The sequence below is a fragment of the Mauremys reevesii genome, linkage group 4, assembly GCF_016161935.1.
Source record: "Mauremys reevesii isolate NIE-2019 linkage group 4, ASM1616193v1, whole genome shotgun sequence".
Classification (NCBI taxonomy): Eukaryota; Metazoa; Chordata; order Testudines; family Geoemydidae; genus Mauremys; species Mauremys reevesii.
The window spans coordinates 126050717-126069707 of NC_052626.1; the positions used below are offsets into that span (position 1 = coordinate 126050717).

The 18991-nt window shown below is 41.8% G+C and overlaps 1 protein-coding gene across 1 annotated transcript; it reads right to left on the bottom strand.

The window, feature by feature from the left end:
* Window positions 1-1490: 1490 nt before the first annotated feature.
* On the bottom strand, window positions 1491-17057 carry SLC16A4 (solute carrier family 16 member 4). Its single transcript, XM_039536021.1, has 9 exons — window positions 17046-17057; window positions 16603-16773; window positions 14549-14681; window positions 13599-13742; window positions 12571-12732; window positions 11293-11880; window positions 6833-7044; window positions 5986-6079; window positions 1491-2135 (listed from the first exon to the last, which is right to left on the bottom strand). Exons 1-9 carry the CDS (start codon window positions 17055-17057, stop codon window positions 1984-1986), a joined length of 1668 nt encoding a protein of 555 aa, XP_039391955.1. The 3' UTR covers window positions 1491-1983.
* Window positions 17058-18991: the final 1934 nt, after the last annotated feature.

The following is an 18991-nucleotide window of genomic DNA, read 5'->3' on the forward strand; positions in this document are numbered from 1 at the left end:
GAAATGTTTCTGTAATGGAAAATTCTTTTAATGATAGAAGATGGATTGTGCCATTAACCAAAATAGTTTTCATTTTAAAATACTGCAGATTCCAGATCAATTAATAGTTTTCAAATAGCTGATGATAGATATTGCAAAGCCTGAAGTCACTGTAGTGTGAAGAAAGCTAAAGCTGCTGTATTAGATCTTGCCCTTCAGAGATCGCTTTAAACATTTTCGTGCTGCTATGTTCAAACTGGTGTGAAGTGTCTAGGTAAACACGAAGAATGGAGGCTAAGTGAGAACAGTAATACAATATGCCCAGATATTTAATGGGCATAATGGATACTAAAGATATTTGGGGGCATAAATGGAATTAGATGTTTAACTCTAGAGACGCTTGATCATGTGTAAAGAACTGCACTGATTGCCATGAGTTGGGGAGAAATCCCCTACCTCACTCCCCCCTTAGAGCACATGCACAGTTTTTTGCCTTTCTAGGGAATATTCGGAGGTTCCACCTTTAGGAGAAAGTAGGACTATATTGTATATTCCCTGCAATGTGCACACACCTCTTGATCCTTTTAGACTGTCTGGAGATTTATTTAATACATAGGCCCAACCAGATAAGGTTAAACTAAAGTTTTTGCCTTGGCTCTGACAGCTGAATGTAGTGTGTGCATGCCCCAGTCACTTGGAGGGATGGGAAGGAGATCGGAGGAGCCTTTGATATCTGCCTTACAGTCCTTTTAAACCTGCTATTGTATGACACATTAGGCAGTGTGGCCTGGTACACAGTGCACCTGAATGGGTAGCCCAGAGACCTGGGTTCTGTTTGTAGCTTGCTGCTTACCTTCTGTGTAACCTTGAGCAAATGTGTTCACCTCTCTACCTCCCACCCATTTTTTTTTCTGTTTAGACAGTAAAATCTTTGGACTGGAAATTATCTTAAGTCATTTGCCCAGTGTCTAGTACAGTCTGGGTTGGGCCTCAGGGCATTGTTATACAAATAACAGGAAAAGACCATCTGACCTAATATACCTTCCCTTTTGCATTATATGGGAGTATAGTAACTTATGGGGCTAGAAGTGAGAGTTGCTGGTTTCAGAAGGGTCTCTTTTCTAGTCCCATTCCTTTTCTAAAGGTTTCTTTCCAACTCAGGAATTCCAGCTGTGTTGCTAAATTTTTAATGAAAATATACTCAGCACATCAAATAACAATTGGTTATATTGTATGAACAGAGGATTGAATTTAATATTATATCTTAGTGCCTTGTTTAATTAAATTTGTTTGATTCCAACATCCTGTGTGTTATAACAAAGATGCACTATGCCAATGGTCAGGAGAACTTTTAGCAGTCACAATGTTGTTTCCTTGGTGCAGAAAAACAGGTTTTTATGGACTCCCTCTGTTTCTCTGAAGCTTAAATTTTAATCCTCTTTAGAGCACTCTCTTCCCTGGATCATTATTCCAGATATTTTTAACAAGATTTTTAACTTTTGAGGGCCTTATCTGCTTTATGTTGAAAGGTGAGTCTGTTTTTAACTCCATATGTTTGGGTTGACTGGGTTTAGATTGCCCTTCAGGCTTAAGGACACTGGCTAAGCAAGCTGGAAAAGCAGAAATGAATTGCTTAACACAAAGGCTCTTACTAATCATGTTAAACATATGAGATAATATACACTGGAGGAAGAACAGAAGCAGTGAAGTTGTTTTAAGAGATGACTAGACTTCATGCCAAACTGAGGATATTTTAGGAACAAAAAGTCTTGTTAGCCAAAATGCACATCTTGCTGGGCTCATCTTGATCTTAAACACCACTCGCTCATGAAATAACATTTATGGATAATAAGCTCATTTGAGTCTTTTGTTGTGACAAATGTCAGTTTTCATTTTTCTACCATCTTTTATGAATTAGTGAAAAGTCTGTCCTAATTATCACCTTCTGATCATATACTGAAGTCAGGCTTCTTCTTTTCTTTCAACTGCAGCAGAGCCTCTCTGCTAAGTGGTCACTTCGTTCAACTCCTTTTCTTTCCGTAGCTTCCATTTATGGGCCGAAGGCTCGAAGAAGAAGGAAATGGGTGCGATGAGATAACATGTTCCAGCAAAGAGACAGGAGCAAGCATATGTCTGAGTGTAGTCATACAGCCAACCTGCAATGGATGAGAGTTTGCTTATTAAAGCTGCTGGACTTTCCCACATAGTAACCTTCCAAGGTTTAATAATAACACTGAAAACTGAAATAAGTTATGACTCATAACTTCATTGAGAAAATACTGAACCATAATGTATACAGATATTCTACTGCCTTATGGAACCATAATTTGAATATGTAACTAAAACTAAGTGGAATGCGGTGTGTATTAATGGAAATAGAGAATACTTTAAACTGGGACTAACTAGTTTTTTCCATGGGTGGTAAAAAACATGATTTTACTTGGTAAAAGCCGCCTCTGGTAAATTCAATGACATCCCTGTGTTGCCACTGTTCAAGCTACCTAAATGAAAGCTAGCTTGAGTACGTCTGCATGTGCTGCAGTCACACCTCTGATTGCAGTGTAGACAGACACTTGGCTATACAAGGCATGTTGACAACAGCACTGAGACAAGATGAAGACTTGATGGGTCAGTTTCTCAGCTAGTGTAAACGTACACAGATCCATGGAAGCCAGTGGAGTTACCCCAATTCAGGATATGGCTCAGTATATCAGAGGTTCTAAAAACTAGTCTCCCATCAGGAAAAATACATAACAGCCCCTACTTTTCCTTGGCCACATGGCTGTTTTAGTCAGGGGTTCTGTCTGTGTGGGGAGAGCCTAGACCGTAATAGGAAAAGCAAGTAATTTCTCAAATTTAGATGTGAATAAAAATAGGAAAATGTGAAGAGGAAAAAAAATCAATATTTTTAAATGTTTTTAATAGCCATTTTAAGAGGATGAAGGCTAATAGGAGTTTGAGCCAATAGTTGCATCTCACTAACTGCTGCTCTGAACTCGAGTTAACTAGTTGTGATATTTCAATTCCTTGCATCATATCACTTCACTACGGTGACATCTTGTTTCATTTTCTCAGGGATATTGTTTGGGCCCTTCCTGAACTTATAGGTTTTAAATGACAAGTTATGGGTAATCTAATGGGATGAGGTAAATGCTTTATTTCATAGGATGTGATGACTTCAAAATTGTACAAAAGTTTGCTATGTTTTAGATGGGTGGGCTACTTAAGCTCTAATCACAGGATTAAGATGTCCAGAATGAAGAGACATGAGCTTCAGTTTTTAAACCCATTATGTGTAGAGCTTACAGAGAAACTGAAAAATACCTACTTAACATAAAGGAAAGAACACAAATTCACGTTTTCCTTTCAACTCAGCTGTTTTCAAAATCATCAGTAGGTGGTGCCTGCCTATCACCTCTTACCAGCTGGCATTACAGTACATTCTGAAGCACATGCATCTGAGAGACTTTGATCATAAAGAGATGTCTTAATGTTTTTTTTTTATTATTACTAGTCGGAGAAAGCAGATTGCAGCTAGCCACTCAGTGTTGCAGAAGGATTAGTCAGTGAATGGGAGAGAATCTAAAGGGGACGCAGTTTCCTGTGGAAATCCAGAAAAGCAGCATGTCTCTAAACGTAAGTAGTGCTGATAAATCCTTGTTCCATAACTAAACACTCTAACCCCTCACAGCATATGCCTATGTTATATGTTTAAGTATAGCTATCATTCCTTTTATTGCCACTAATGGAGCTGGAGGAGCCTGCTGTGCTTTTTTTCTGTAAATTGCCTTTTTGCTTTGAATTGTAACTGTTTTGTTAAAAGCATGGTAGTTGGTTTGTATTGTTCAGTGGTTCTCAAAGTTTTGTACTGGTGACCCCTTTCACATAGCAAGCCTCTGAGTGCGCTCCCCCATAAATTAAAAACACTTTTTAATATATTTAACACCATTATAAACGCTGGAGGCAAAGCGGGGTTTGGGGTGGAAGCTGACAGCTCGCAACCCTCCATGTAATAACCTTGCAACCCCTAGTTTGAGAACCCCTTGTATTGTTCCTGTAAAGCTTAACATAGTTCACTTCCAGTGCTTGTTTGTGCCGCTAAGAATCAGCCTGTTTTGTTCTCCTGTGTTATCTTTAATTTCATTTCTAGAATGTCAGAAGTATTCACAGCTTAAACAGGTGTCCAGGTAAGTGGTTCCTACTTGCTGGTGAAGCTTCAAACTTTTTTATCTCTGGGTGGACAACCTCTGCTTTTGACTTTGGACCTAGGAGCAGGAAACAAGTCTTTCAGGTAAATAGCTTTTTTTTTCTAGTATGCATGTTTTGATAGTTTTTTTGTTTTGCAGAATATGCATCCTTCACCTCTTACTGGTGTTATGTATAGTGTATATTGTACTAAGAGTACTAGATATTTTGAGTTTATGGAAATATCTTTTAAATGAGCCTTGACTTCAGTATTGTAGATAAGTTAGGAATAGTTTATTTAATCACAGTCAAAAGAAGAGAAACCCTAGAACCATCTTTAAGAGCAGTAACAAGCTTCTTTCATTTTCACCAGAATTAACTTTCAATGTGAAGTGTAAGGAGCACATGCTTCTGCAGTCTTGGAGAGTTAATATTTTCTAGCATATGCAGCTTTCATACTTAAGTGGCTTGATTTGAGGGAAAAATTGCAGAGTTGATCTTGGATCATAGGATCCAACATACAATCATGTGCTCGATCCCATCTTCCCTTTCCCTTTGTGGGACAAACTGGTGCACACAATTGAGGGGGCTGGAAAAATTAGATTGCTTCATTTCTGGTTGCCTCTCCTGCCTGTTGCTGGTCCTTTCCCGTCTCAGGACTTGGACTGCCAGGAGCTGCCAGACTAATACGTATAGCCTGCACCCTCCTCCCCCCCCAATAAACTATTAATGGTTAGTGTTTGATTAAAAATAATTTAGTTGTTAGAAAGAAGAGACATCAACAGTTAGTGAAGATATGTTGAAAGTGCAATAGCCATGTTAGCATGTATGATGCATAGACAAAAGAAAATGCAGAAAGTGAAGTAATTCACTATATAAGGTACTCAGGGCAGACTTTGAATTAAGTATGTGACCAGGTGAGACGCAGCAGATCATTGGGTGGGGATGCATACAACAAACTGTAAATGCAGAATTTGGTTTGGCACTTTTTATTCTACGTTCCTGGTCTATTTACAAGATAGATGCGTGACCGAATGCCATTCACCCACTGGTATTTGACCTCACAGCTTTATCCATACACTGTAAAATGCTAGCCTGGGAATAGCTGAAGATGCTGACCACACATCCAGATATGAGGGTAAGGTGAAAGGTTCAGTGAAGGACAGGCTTTGCCTTGGGCAGAGGTGCATGAAACAGCATGCAAATTTCTCCTCAATCTAAGTGGATAAAGAAATATCTGACTCTGAATATTTATATTAATATAGCCCCCAAAATGTACCACACACTATATATAGAATAAGACGGTATTTTTTGGGAGGGGAGGGGGAAGGCTCCCACTTACATTTGAGCCTACATACGCTGTTTAGTAGTAGAGATTTTGAATCTTTAGTCAAGTCAGGAGGTGACAATTGGAACCACTTCGGTCGCCTCTGCTCTATGCAAAGCACCTACCCCTCATGCTGCTGGGACCATGTTATCACCTCTTCAGATCCCTTCAGCATCAAGTTAAACTGAAATAACAGCCTGAGTTGGGTAAAGTCATAATTTTGAGTCTCCTTTAGATGCATACAATTCTTTCCTCTTCCTTCCCCTAAAGGGAGGGTCAGAGCTAAAGAAAATGGTGTGTGGTTTACCATCATTAACTCATTCACTTGCATGTTAATTTTTGTTAGAAATTAATTTTATCTTTTGAAGAAAAAAGTCATCTTAATTACCTTTCATCTTGACTCTCAAATGTTTCCTAGTAAGTATTTTGATGCTAGAGAAGAATTGAGAGTATTTTCTATCAAGAGGATAGAGGGAAAATATTGCTTATGTTACCTGCTATAGGAGGTCCAGCGATGGCTGCTATCCCAGCAAAGAATGAGGCAAATCCTAAAGAACTGTGGAGTCTGGGGACACCTACAAAATCTACCTGTTCATGGAACCAGAATTATTATTACTTTATATAATGTACAGACACATTAGAATGAAAAATGTTTCTCTGGGGAGTCTCCTCTTTACTCGATTATAGTTTGAAAGTTTGTCCATACAGAATTAAACCCAAGATTGAGATCAGTATGATCAGTGCTGACATCACTAGGATGCTTGATGCATTTCTAGCCCTGGGCTGTACAAACATTTGAAATTAGTAATCTTTACATCTTTGAAGATATTTTAAACTCACTCTTTGGAGATGCTGCTGCATTTTCATGTAGCCTATATATCTGTACAAATCTTGCTTGTGCAATGTTATACTGGTCATAGGCATTCAGAGCCCTTCACCTTACCAATATTGATTTAGGTTTCAAATGAATGAGTTCTCCACATAGTCTCTGCTGGACAGAGTGCAATACCTAAGCTGGAACAATAGCACTGAGACAGGACTTGGGAAGCAAAGTGGTTGAGGTAGGTCACTGGAAATAGGTTGTGAGGGCACTCCCAATACTGTGCCTCTGCTGTGTCTGGCCTGCATATGACACTGTAATCCTAAAACCACTGGGAACCTTGTTAGTTTACTGGTTTGATGTTGAGAGTTCTGAGCACAGGACCCTCAGGCTGAAATCTATGGCAGCTGTGGATGCTCAGTACCCTTGAAAATCAGGCCATAGGATTTCAGGTGTTTGAGATACTCAATTGGAAGTGCAAAGCATTACTGTATTACCTCTTGATGAGATCCCTTACTCACCAGCACAGGGAGCAGCAGAGCCAGGTATCCTCCACAGAAAATGGCAAAACTTACTGTGTAGACCATAAGTAATGGGAAGGATGTGGCAAGAGGACCGAGCAGGTTAGTGATGCCACACAGAAGAAGGTAAGTCTTATGGTAATGATACTTCTTGATCCAGTTCTGATCAGCAATCCAGCCAGAAAGCAATTGGCTGACTGTCTCTATAATCCCTAGAGAGAAACAGAAAATTCTTGTGAAGGCTCTAGCCAAATCTTTTAGAAATTGTTCAGTAGCAGTTTTGTGCTCTTCTTGATTCTTCATAATGTACAAAAAAATTTGCCTGAAATGTTTGTCAAGAGAATTCTGCTTGTATTTTACATTTAGGATACGACATCACAAGAGATGAGGATGGGATTCTTAGATTGTTTTAAAATGTACGTGTTTTTCTATTCAGTGCTTGGTAAGCATCCAGTGGGCATCTGGAATTGAGAGAGGATGCTCTTTAAAAATTAAATTAAGGGGTGAGACAGTTACAGTAAACATGACACATGCACAAAGACATCCAGCAAAATCAGAGACAACCAGACTTGGCAATCCTGATCAAACAAAACCAAACCCCACCTTAATCCATCATGAAGAAGCAAAAAAGGGCATAAATCGAACATTCTTTAAAGTGCAGGGCCACTTTTAATAAAATACACGTTACCTTCTGGGTATGTTATATGAACTAGTCTCAAGTTCAGGAAAGTGCTGATTACCACTGAATATCCTATTGGCTAGAAAGTGGTTTGAGCACAAACCTCTGTTCCTGCCAATGTCATCTGCAAATTAACCATTGTGTTCTTAACCTAGATCACTTGCCTCTTTAGCCCAAATATCCCCTAAATAACATTCCAAATATGTTGATTTCACTTTCAGTAAACTTTCTTTGTACAGTAAAGGGCTCTTTAATGCTAGAGTGGAGCTACTTTCTTAATGTAATGTTACTTGCATGTTTTGAAACTAGAAAGGTTTGATTTTTGAGGCTGACAGGCTTCATGCACAACAGCTGTACTTAAAGTAGGCTGGCCTGTAAACTTCTTTCAGTTTGTAGTGTGCCATTGTAACCTCCAACTGTTACATAAATGCAAAGTGTTTCACAACAGAAGCCATTGTGCACACAGTGGCTGGGAGGGTTAGGGGAGAAGATAAAGGTAGCACCCTAAGGCATTGTCTTCACTGCGCCAAAAAAAAAAAAAGTAGGGGGTGGGGGGGAAGAGTTGTGCTCTTAACTTGATTTAGGCTCAGACCTTAAGGCCAGATTTGGACCATCATGATCTGCTAGTCTGATCTCCTACATATTGCAAGCCACAGAACCTGGCCCATAACCTCTGGCTGAGTTACTGAAATCCTCAAATCTTGATTTAAAGACTCCAAGTTACAGAAAATCCAGCATTTACTCTAATTCAAATCAGCAAGTGACCTGTGCCCCACAAGGCAGAGGAAGGCTCGTTTCCAGTCCAACCTTGGGGGAAATACCTTCCTGACCCCAAATATGACAATCAGACCCTGAGTATTGGGGCAAGACCTACCTGCCACATTTGGGAAAGAATTCTGCATAGTAATTCAGAGCCTTTCCTGTTTAGTTTCCCATCATGTGTAGTTGGAGACATTTATTAATAGCAGTCATGGATGTCCCATTGTAAGCAGTCTTATCATACCATCCCCTCCATAAACTTGTCAAACTCAGTCTTACAAATGGTTAGGTTTTTTCCTCCACTATTCCCCTTGGAACGCTGTTTGAGATTTTCACTTCTCTGATGATTAAACCTTTGTCTAATTTCAAGCCTAAACTTAGTGATGGGCACAGTTTGTCCATTTCTTCTTGTGCCAACATAGGTCCTTAACTCCTCTTCCTCCCTGCTGTTTATCCCTCTATTTATAGAGAGCAATCATTTGTCCCCTCATTCTTTGGCTTGTTGAGGAGATTAGACTAACAAAACAAAGTCTCAGACTAGTAGCCCTTCTCTGTACCTGTTCCTGTTAGAATTCATCTTTTTAAACAAGGGAGATCAGAATTGTCCTCTAGCTCAGGGGTCCCTAACCCCCGGGCTGCGGACCGACCCCTAGCACATCAAGTGGTGTGTCTCCGGCAGGGCCCCTGAGCCCTGCCCCCTCAGAGCTGTGTGGTGAGGGGGTGGGGCTGCGAGCTCTGGGCTGAGCTCAGCTGCCTCTGCTTGGTGTGGAGCTCCCAGCCCCGCCCCCTCACCATGCAGCTCTGAGCAGGACGGAGCTCAGGCTCCGCCGGAGGCACGCTGCAGCTGTTGGGCGAGGCGCTGAGGCTCCCGGTGAGGAGGGAGCCGGGGGTAAGAGGCTGGGACCGGGGGGTTGGCTAAGGGGCAGGGAGTCCTGGGGACAGGCAGGGCACAGAGAGGGGGCGGAGGTTGGTGGGGCGGTCAGGGGCAGGGAATGGGGGTCAGGACTCAGCGGGGGGATAGGGGTTGGGGCAGTCAGGGGGTCCCAGGGTGGTGGGGGTCTCTGGGAGATGGTGAGGGGACAAGGAGCAGGATGGGTCGGGGATTCGGGGGGGGGCAGGAAGTGGGTGGGGGTCAGATAGGGGGCAGGGCTCCCACTAATCCTGCATTATGGTCAGTTGTATAATTATTTCATTATATATTACAATAATAATAGAAATAAAAGTACAAAAATAAATGTAATATGCTTGAATTGTCCCAAAACCATCCCACAGGTCCGTGGAAATTTTTTTTCTACGAAACTGGTCCCTGGTGCCAAAAAGGTTGGGGACTGCTGCTCTAGCTGGTCTCACTAGTGCCTTCTATAATAATTGCAATAGAAATAGGAAAGTGTTCTCTCACCTGATATCTTAGTATTGTATTAGTCCTTTTTTTACCACGGTCACATTGGTGGTTCGTAATCATCCTGTGACTGACTAGTACATGCAGGTCTCTCCCCCCCTGTTGCTTCTAACTGCTATGGCCCCAGCTTACATCAAAAGTTCTTAGTTAGTCCATAGGTGCATGATCTTGCACTCTGTGTTATTAAATGTCATCCCATTTCTATTACTCCAGTTTTCAAGGTAGGATATTCTGGGGGTCCTCCACATCTGCAATATTTCCAACTTTGTGTTATCTGCAAGTTTTATTAGTGCACACCTATTTTTTTTGCCAAGGTCACACATGAAAATGTTAAATAAGTGGTGTGCCAAGACCAATCCTTGAGGAACTCCACTAGTAACCTCCCTCCACCATTACAGTATACCTTTCAGCATGACCTGTTGTAGTCTCCCCTTTGAGCTGTTCCTTACCCACCTTTTGATTCTCATATTAATCCTCCTCTTCTCTAATTTCCCAAGTGGCACTGCATCAAATGCCTCACTGAAATCCAAGTAGATTAATATACCAAATTTTCTAGACAAAGGAAATACAGTAGACCTAAAGAAAGAGCAGTTTGGTCTCACATACTTAACCTTTTGTAAAGTCATGTATACATTATCTCAATTACCATTTACCTTTGGCCTTAACTACTCTCTTTCAAAATATTTGTTCAAAGACCTTACGTACAGTTGATGCCAAACTAATGGGCCTATAGGTGCTTGGATCACTTTTCCTGTCTTAAATACTATATTTGCAATTCTGCAGTCATAAGGTATGACCCCCCTCACATTTACAGATTCATTAAAAATCCTTATTATAATAAATAATTGGAGATATACCAATCTCCTAGAACTGGAAGGGACCTTGAAAGGTCATTGAGTCCAGCCCCCTGCCTTCACTAGCAGGACCAATTTTTGCCCCAGATCCTGAAGTGGCCCCCTCAAGGATTGAACTCTCAACCCTGGGTTTAGCAGGCCAATGCTCAAAACACTGAGCTATCCCTCCCCCTTAGGGTTGCACTTTCATGTGCCAGTTCCTCTAATATTCTTAGCTGAAGATTAGCCATGTTCCTCAGTTTGGTCCCATTAAGCTCTTTGAGTTTGGCTTCTACCCTCAGATGTGGTATATCCTTTTCCCCATTAGCCACCACTGCCCCCAAGCTCCTTAACAGGCAATTATTCATGGTGTGTTAAGTACTTAAAAGGGGTCCTATAAAGACTTGAACAAGGAGTGTTGGTAGCTTAATTTAAAAAAATGAAAGAGTAAGGTTTGGGCTAAACCACTAGAGGTAATTGACATTCTCCTTCTCTGCCCAAAGGCATCTTACTTGGGGTCAAAAGACTGCTGCCACTATGAGTATTAAAAATTGGCAATTAACTCTCTGCAATTATGGGTATAATCCAGATGTAGGAGCAGAAAGGAATTTACTCCTAGGACATATTGTCATTTGTTTGCCTTGAGCACTGAGCAACAATTCCCTTTTAGGATTGGCTGACTGCTACACAGTTTTTTTTTTATTTCAGGGGTTATTACATTTTTCCTACTCTGTATCACTGTGTAAATATAAATACCTTTTTAAAATAAGGTTAGAAGACTCTTGCCTACCAGCCACTGAAATGAGGTAAGAGGCATCCATGCTGTCTATGCCTAAGGTTTTGGCTCTTGCTGCCAGGTGAAAGGTGGGAATGAAGTAGGCCAGCTGGCTGAACAAAAATGACCAGGCAAAAATACAGAAGAAGGGATCTTTCAGCAGTGAGAAATCAAGAAGAGGCTGCCTGCAGGGAACTGGCCGTGAGTGGGAATTCCATTCCTTTTGCAGTGGAAGGTTGTTATAGCTGCAGGCCCTGTCACTGTCTCCGCCAGGAGCGTAGCAGTTGGAGGTTTCTCTCTCAGACCCTTCCAAACCAGCAGAGTTCACTGGAACTAGTGATCCTAATGTTCCAGCTGAGTGGAGCCCATTTGTGACAGTGGAATCTTGCATAGGAGAATCCAGTCTAGTATTAAACTGTGTTTCTGTGGTACTAATTTCATCTAGGTGGCTTGTAAGAGTTGCTGGACGTTTACTTTGTGTTAATGATCCACTGTCTACATTTCTACCAGAAAAGTCCTGGAGATTCTTGATGTTAACAGGTCGCAGTAACATACTAGAAGGCACAAGGTTTAACATGATCCCTCCAAAGATCAGTAAGGTACCTGAGAGAAGAGAGAGGGAAGGAAGATAAGTGTTTTTTCCACCCTAATGCTTTGATCAGTACACAAACATTGTTTAGAATGGGCTCTTTTTTCATACTGAACACACGGAATGATCTGCTGCAAGGAAAAACAGTATTTGTCTTGTGTCAGGCCTTCTGTTTGACTTCTTCCCAAGGTGAAGTCACCTTCCTGCTTGAGAAATGTCAAACAGAGACTCTAGCTGGGAAGCAGATAAACTCATAAGAAACATAGCTACTCTCCGTCCCATTGCCCTGCCTAATAAATTAAAAAAGGGGAAGGAAAGAACTAAAAGGTTTTTTCCTCCTCTACTTGTATTCTTAAAAATTCAGTTCCTGTCTCATTTGGCAGATGCCATGCTGAGTGGTGAAAATACAACACTGCAAGAAAGTGTGAAAGTTTAGCAAATGAGAGAGGAATTTGTAGTCACTGGTTAATACCAATATAACTTCAGTGACTGATTACATTTTGGAAGAAGGATATTGTAAAAATTTAACAATCCCAGAGATGACCAGAGTTGCCATTCCTGATGTCTCAAAAATAAACAAAGTAGCTTAGCCCCTCTATCAGAAGAAGGGGGTGCCAAAAACCAACCCCACAACTTCAGTCTTTAAAATAACAATCCCTTCTAGGTGCTGATGGTGAAATGTGGAAACGGCAAAACCACTTTACCTTGCCAACCATAAAAATCTATCAGAAGTTGAGTGAAAGGTGCTAGTATAAATGTCAGTCCCATTCCTGAGCGAGCGATTGCATTGGATAGAGCCAGTCGCTTTTTAAAGTACCTGGCAGTCATCACAGCAGCTGCTTGATACAAGCAAGCAAAGCCTAGCCCTGAAATAGAAGAAGAAAGATTGTCAGTGCCCAAGCAGTGACTCGTGTGGAGTAGAATTTTCATCTCATGCAAGTGAGGAGCAGAGCTTCTAGTTCAAGACCTACCCTCAGTGAGTCATCTCAACTAACAGCTGTATTGTGAAGACAGGAGACTGCATGTGATGCACACAAGGAAATGCCCAAGCTGTGCCTGTTTAGAAACAATGCAAAGTAGCAGGGATTGGCGGTTGGCAATAGTGCTTTCTGGGAACCCAGGTAAAGTTCAATGGCATGGCTCCCCAAGGTGCACAGGGTTTTCTGCTGCTCCAAGTGTGTGTGTGGGAGCTGCGGCAGCACGATCACATCACTCCTCTCTTCGGCAGCTTTGGCAGCAGGCCCTTTGCTCTCAGAGGGACTGAGGGACCCACCACTGAAGACCTGGATGTGCTGCCCCCAGCACCTGCTTCTTTAGCTGGCCCTGGGTAAAATACTGGCCCTAGTGAAGTCCATGGGATCAGGATTTCACCCATGGTATTTAGAAACTGGCTTCTTTACAGATGCATATTGTTTCTTTTCAGTGAGGGATTTAAAAAGCCAGGTTTTGCTACACATCATGGGTTTACAAAAAATTTAAATTCACATAGTGGCTCTAGTAAGTCAAAACTTTCAGTAGGCCTTCCTGAATGTAAAACCTGCAGGAAAGAAACTCTTCTTTTTGCAGCCTTTGGGTGATACACTAATATAAATAGGATAATCAAGCAGCCACATGGCTTAATGGTTATCTGGATCTGCTGGTGCCCTGTTGTAAATACTTTGATCAAACACTCAGGAAAGTGGCAAAAAGGCAGCCAGAGCGAAACTTGTGAGCTGTAGGAGGTTACACTCACCCAGTAGAAGTCCCATAGACACACACAGGAAGGAGATACTAGTGGCCTGTGTGCTGATCAGACAACCACTGCTAACTAGGCCTGCCCCAATGATGGAAGTCAGCTGGTCCCCCAGCTTCCCACAGGCTATAGTGACCAGTGGACCTGGAAGATAAGTCAGTCGTGAGGTAAGCAGTTGGAAGGTTTAGAGGAAAACATATATATAAACAGCTCACGGTACAGTAGCATCTAGAATAGCATTCTTGATATTCTCATACCCTTCTCTGAGAATTCCATCAGAGCTACAAGAAGTGCTCATTTTATGCTCTGTGGAGAGAGAGGTAATCAAATCTCCTGTTTGGAGATGGTCAGGAAGGAATTCCTTAACCTGCTCCCTTTAGACAGCAGTGCTCAGTTAAATAGGATTATTTAGTGGTGGGAGAGACTGCTTTACTTTGAAAGATTGGGTAGTAGAGGTAGGATACCGTGCTAAATAGATCAGATCTGGCATAGCCAATCCTGTACAGCGAAGGGTAGTGACTTGTCAAAGGCTGTGTTTATGCAAACCCTGTTTAAAGATTTCCCTGTGCTACCACCACCAGTTCAGCTCCCCTAGAGTGCTAGTGTAGACAAGAGTTCCCCATAGTCAGCCAAGAGTTACAGCCCTTCAGACGGAAGTCTTCAAAGAACAGGTATGATAGTACCAGTAATCGCTTCTTTTAGTGCTATTGAACCCTGCTTTGGAGTGATTGCCCTCTAGCCCTGGAGGGTTGTTCAGCGTCCAGGCCCAATTAATTTTGGACTCTCTAGGAGTGTCAACAAATGTACCAGTTGCACTAGTTTGTCATGTAGACACTAGGAGTTAGGCAGGTCATTTCATGTCACCTATTTAACGCAATCAAATGGACTTAAAATTCAAAGACTAGAGACCTGTCTCTGCTACTTTCTGAACCTTACGTATCCCTGCTGACCTGCTGAGAAGCGAAGAGAGGACATGATGGAGCCGATCCAGCTGATTTGTTCTGAAGAGCCTCCCACCTCTTCTTGAAAGACCACAAAGAAAATTCCAAAGGTTTTCAGCATTCCCATCACGAGCACGTTTACCTAAACCCAAAGCAGATGCAAGTGAAATGCTGCACATAGTTGGAAAAATATCTTCTCCCTGTTCCTCAGGACTGTGATGAATCACGTATTGGGAGAAAAGCTGATGACAGGCTAGAGTCAAGAAAAAATCCCCCTTCCTCCCCATATATACACACACTCCACCCATTATTGCATGTTAGAAATGTCCCCTCCCAATATTGCATCTAAGCCATCTAGCAGCATTGCTTAGTGACAGAAATGGAGACACTTGTCTGGTAGTATAGTGAGAGAGACATTCAGTGACTAGGTCTCAGTGGTGCCCACGTTCTAACTGGAGCAAAGCCTACACAGTATGGGTATTTTTCCAACAGATCAGAATGGCATTGCATTTGAGGTGTTTAAAAATTCAGATTCCTTTGAACTGTATTTGACATATTTCTGTAACTAGTTCTTATAAAAACTAGAGACTGAAAAAAATCTTGAAATAACTAAACACTTACTGTCAGTGATTTAACAAGCAGTAGTGGAGTGTTTGAATTCTTGGAAATCTCAAGAGTCATTGACAGATCAGAACTGATTGGCTTTTTGGCATGAGCACTGGAAAGATTTCCCTGTCAGAAATTGCCATGCTGCCTAATTTTCTTTTTCCAGTAGCTGACTGGTAAATAAAGCAGGTAGTATAATATACTAAACACACTTGAGTCAGGATGCCTGGCTCCTATTCACAGCGTTGCTGTTTTGAGCTGTGACATTCTGAAATATGGGTAATATAAGGCTCCCTACCTTGGAGGCTTAGCTAAACAAGCTTGTGTAGTGCTTTTGACATCCATGGTCAAAATGTACTTATGGCAATGATAACATTAAGTAGTAGATATAGTTAACTTACAAATTGCAGGTAAATGAGTTATCATTTTGCAGCCGCTTAGCAATTAATTTTTGTATACAGACTGGGGGCCAGATTCCAGGGTTGGCAATTTCCTGGGAAAAACTAGTTTAGGACAGAGCACTGGTAAATACCAGTTTAAACTGGGAAAAATTAAGTAGTTATTAGAATACTAATGAAAATTACTGAAATATAAAAACTTATCAAATTGCTAAATATATTGTTTACATAATATGAAAATGAGTCGTGACCCCTAACTTCCTTGAGAAAATACCAAACTAAAATGTATACAGACGTTCTGATGTTTAGGATTATGTATACTGCAGTTTTAATTTGTATTTGTACAACAATCTAAATTAATCTCTGAATCTTCTGCCTTATGAAACCATACTTTGACTATGTAACTAAGGTTAAGCAATGTGGTGTACATTAATAAAACAGTTTTTTTTAAAATAGAAAATACTTTGAACTGGGACTAACTAGTTGGTAAAAACCACGATTTTACCTGGTTAAAAAACAGCTCTGGTAAATGCCATCCCTGCCAGATTCTCAGCTGTTGTAAATTGGTGCAACTGCATTTACACTAGCTGAGAATCTGCAGCCTTTTTCCCCACAGAGCCTCATGAAGGAGACCAGACTTGGGTTCCTCTATGGTTATCAAGCTAACCAGAAGTAATAGGAAAGCTGTATGATCTCTACAGCAACAATGTGTACTTCTGGAGACTTGGGGGGGGACTGTCACAAGCAAAGAGTACCAAGTCCAACTGCTTTTTAATGAAGGACAGAGATCAATCCTTTCTTACAACTAGTTACACATTTCACTGTGAGCATAATCTCTACCTGTAAAGTTACAGACCAGTGTGCTAGACTCATTAAAGTAGGACTCCCGCCCTCCTTGGCAATATTAATCTCTGCCCTGAGCATGTTAGAATCAACCCTGTGTGCATCATATGTTGGTTTTGTTGTCTAAAAAGCATTCTGTGTGAGAACACAACCGGTGAAAGCATCTCTTTCCTCCAGGACTTAACCTTGTGGGACCCTCGGGAGTTCTCTACTTACCAGAAAGAAGTGAAGCACTATCATCCATCCCCATCCTCCATCAGGGGGTGGTATGGGTTGCTGTTCCTCCTCCTCCATTGCTGTTGGCTGATTTTCTGCCTCTGCCCCCTTCCTTGCTCCTGCAAATGAGAATTTCAGGAAATAGTCACACTTCACCTTACTGATCAGGCTCTTTTAGGTAAACAAGACTCAAAATTCACTTTGCAGGATTGACCTACTTTAAAAAAACAAACAATCTGACACTTGCTTCCATCTATCTTTGCTCCTGTTCTCCAGCCTCTGCTGCTGCTAACATGGGAGACAATATTTTGCATTTAGTCAGCGATCACAAGTTGCTTTTTAAAGCTGGTTAGGCATTGTTATACCTTTGGTAAAGAGGCACTTAGGTTTGCACGCTCACACTGTGGCAGAGCTGGAGATGGAACTCAGGTCTTAACTCTCACCTTTTTACTCATTTCTAGACTACAGCTGTCCCCAAGTAAAGACAACGCCTGCATGTTCAGATAGGTTTCCTTTGGTGTATTTATACATAATTCAGTCTGTGCCAGAACTAGGGAGCCTGCTTCACCATCTGTCTGACTATACCCCGCTCAGTGCCCCTCTGAACCTCTTCCCAACACCATTGCATCTATGCCATTTTATTCCTTCACCATTTATCTGTGAGGTTTCTGTCTGTCACTGAGTTTGCTCTAGGAGTTTTGCCTCATAGTGCAGCTGAGACCTGCAAGGGAGTTAGCGGGATTGTAACCCAAAGCTTTTCTCTTACCGTCTGGATGATGCATAGCATAAAATGCTGCAAAAAATAAGATCAAGAAAAATAATCTGTCTTCATTTGTTCTTGGGGCTAGCTACAGCCTCCTGAGTTAGTTCATTTAAGTCTGTTCCTTAATTCCTCTCTGCACTGGAGAACACAAGGTTCATTCTTCTAAAAGAAGCCACGAAGCAAAGAAGGCAGAGCTAGCCCCCCCCCCCCCCAAAAAAAAAAAAGTGCAGCCTCCTAAGTGCAGGGCCTTTTGGACTTTATCCCTCCTCTCAAAGTAATTAGCATATTCAAGGCATTTCCGCCCCACCCCTTACCCAAGACCGAGGGTGGGGAAATGAAGTTCTCTGCTAAAAGTATCCTGCTTGGAGGAAATTTGAGTCCTTAAAGTGCTGCCCAAAAACTGCAAGGGAAGGCTTGAGGGCAGGCATGAGGTTTTGCTTGTTAGTCGCCACATAGGCCAGTAGGTGGCATCAGTGCACAAAACCAGAGGGTGTGTGTGTGTGTGTCACAATCACAGCAGGTAGAGATGGGGAACCAGAGACAGAGGGATTCCCTCCCTGCTGCATAGCAGGTACCATAAGCAAGATCATATTCCTTAATTCACTGATGAATGTTTTGTATAGTCCTGACACAAGGACTGCTTGGAAACACTCACGGGGCTTGGCACCTGCCCAAACACTTCCAGGCTAAAGCAATGTCTTAATTGCCCAAAATGGTGTGTGTTTACTACAGCGAAACTAATATGCATTAGCTAGCCTGCTGTAAAAACCCTAGTGGAGGCAAAAGCACTGTAGTTTTTCGATGAGGTCAACCACTGATAGAGGTATAATGTTGATGTCGTGGTTATCTTGTAGCACCTTGTCTCCTCTAGGATTTTACTGTAGGCTAACTAACGTATTATCACACTGTTAAAACAAAGGAAAACATCTTTTTTGCAGTGGAGACATATACACAGACAGATTTGTGCTGCAAATGGGGAAGGAGAGCTCGCAGTCAGTGGCCACAGGTGAGACCTGCTGCCCTCATCCGCAATCCTCGGCTCTCCTGCAGCAGCTCAGTTCACTTCAGGAAAAAGTGGCATAAGCTACAGTGCAGCAGTGTGGAGGTTCTTCTGGCTGTAGAGACTCCCGTTGGAAGTGGCTTAGGAAATCTGTTACATGAGAACAAACAATGGGAGCAAGCTTACCACCACCCACAGTCAGTGGATGTAGTATTCATGTGTTACCCAATCTCAACGCTCAGCCTCTTATTCCTCTACCTTATGCAGTTATCCACTCTGCTGTGTAAAGATTCTGTGCCCCACCCTATTTTAATTGGAACACCAAAAGCTTCTGATCCCCTTCTTTTAAAAATCCAGCACAGATCCTGTCAGAGCTCAGATTTGGCATAGCAGCCTCAACTGTTTCACTATCACTGTGTTTGACCCCCCGCTCCAAAATACCAGCTAAGAACAATCGGTAGAAAAGGCAAAGAGCCTATAAACATGAATTTAAAGAAAAAATTGACAACTTACCTTACTAGCAGAGAGTTGACACATTTTCTCACTATATGTTGTTTGGTATAAGCATGGAAGGGCTGGGGGAAGAGAATACATCTGCTGTGTCTGCTCCTCAGCAAATGTAACTT

Bases quoted from the DNA above. Each gene is read 5' to 3' on its own strand.
- SLC16A4 (XM_039536021.1), bottom strand. The intron at 12,733-13,598 runs GTGAGTGTAACC...CTTCTATTTCAG, and splicing joins GTCTATGGGACTTCTACTGG to GGCTAGGCTTTGCTTGCTTG. The intron at 7,045-11,292 runs GTAGGCAAGAGT...GTTTCTCTCTAG, and splicing joins TTACCTCATTTCAGTGGCTG to GGATTATAGAGACAGTCAGC.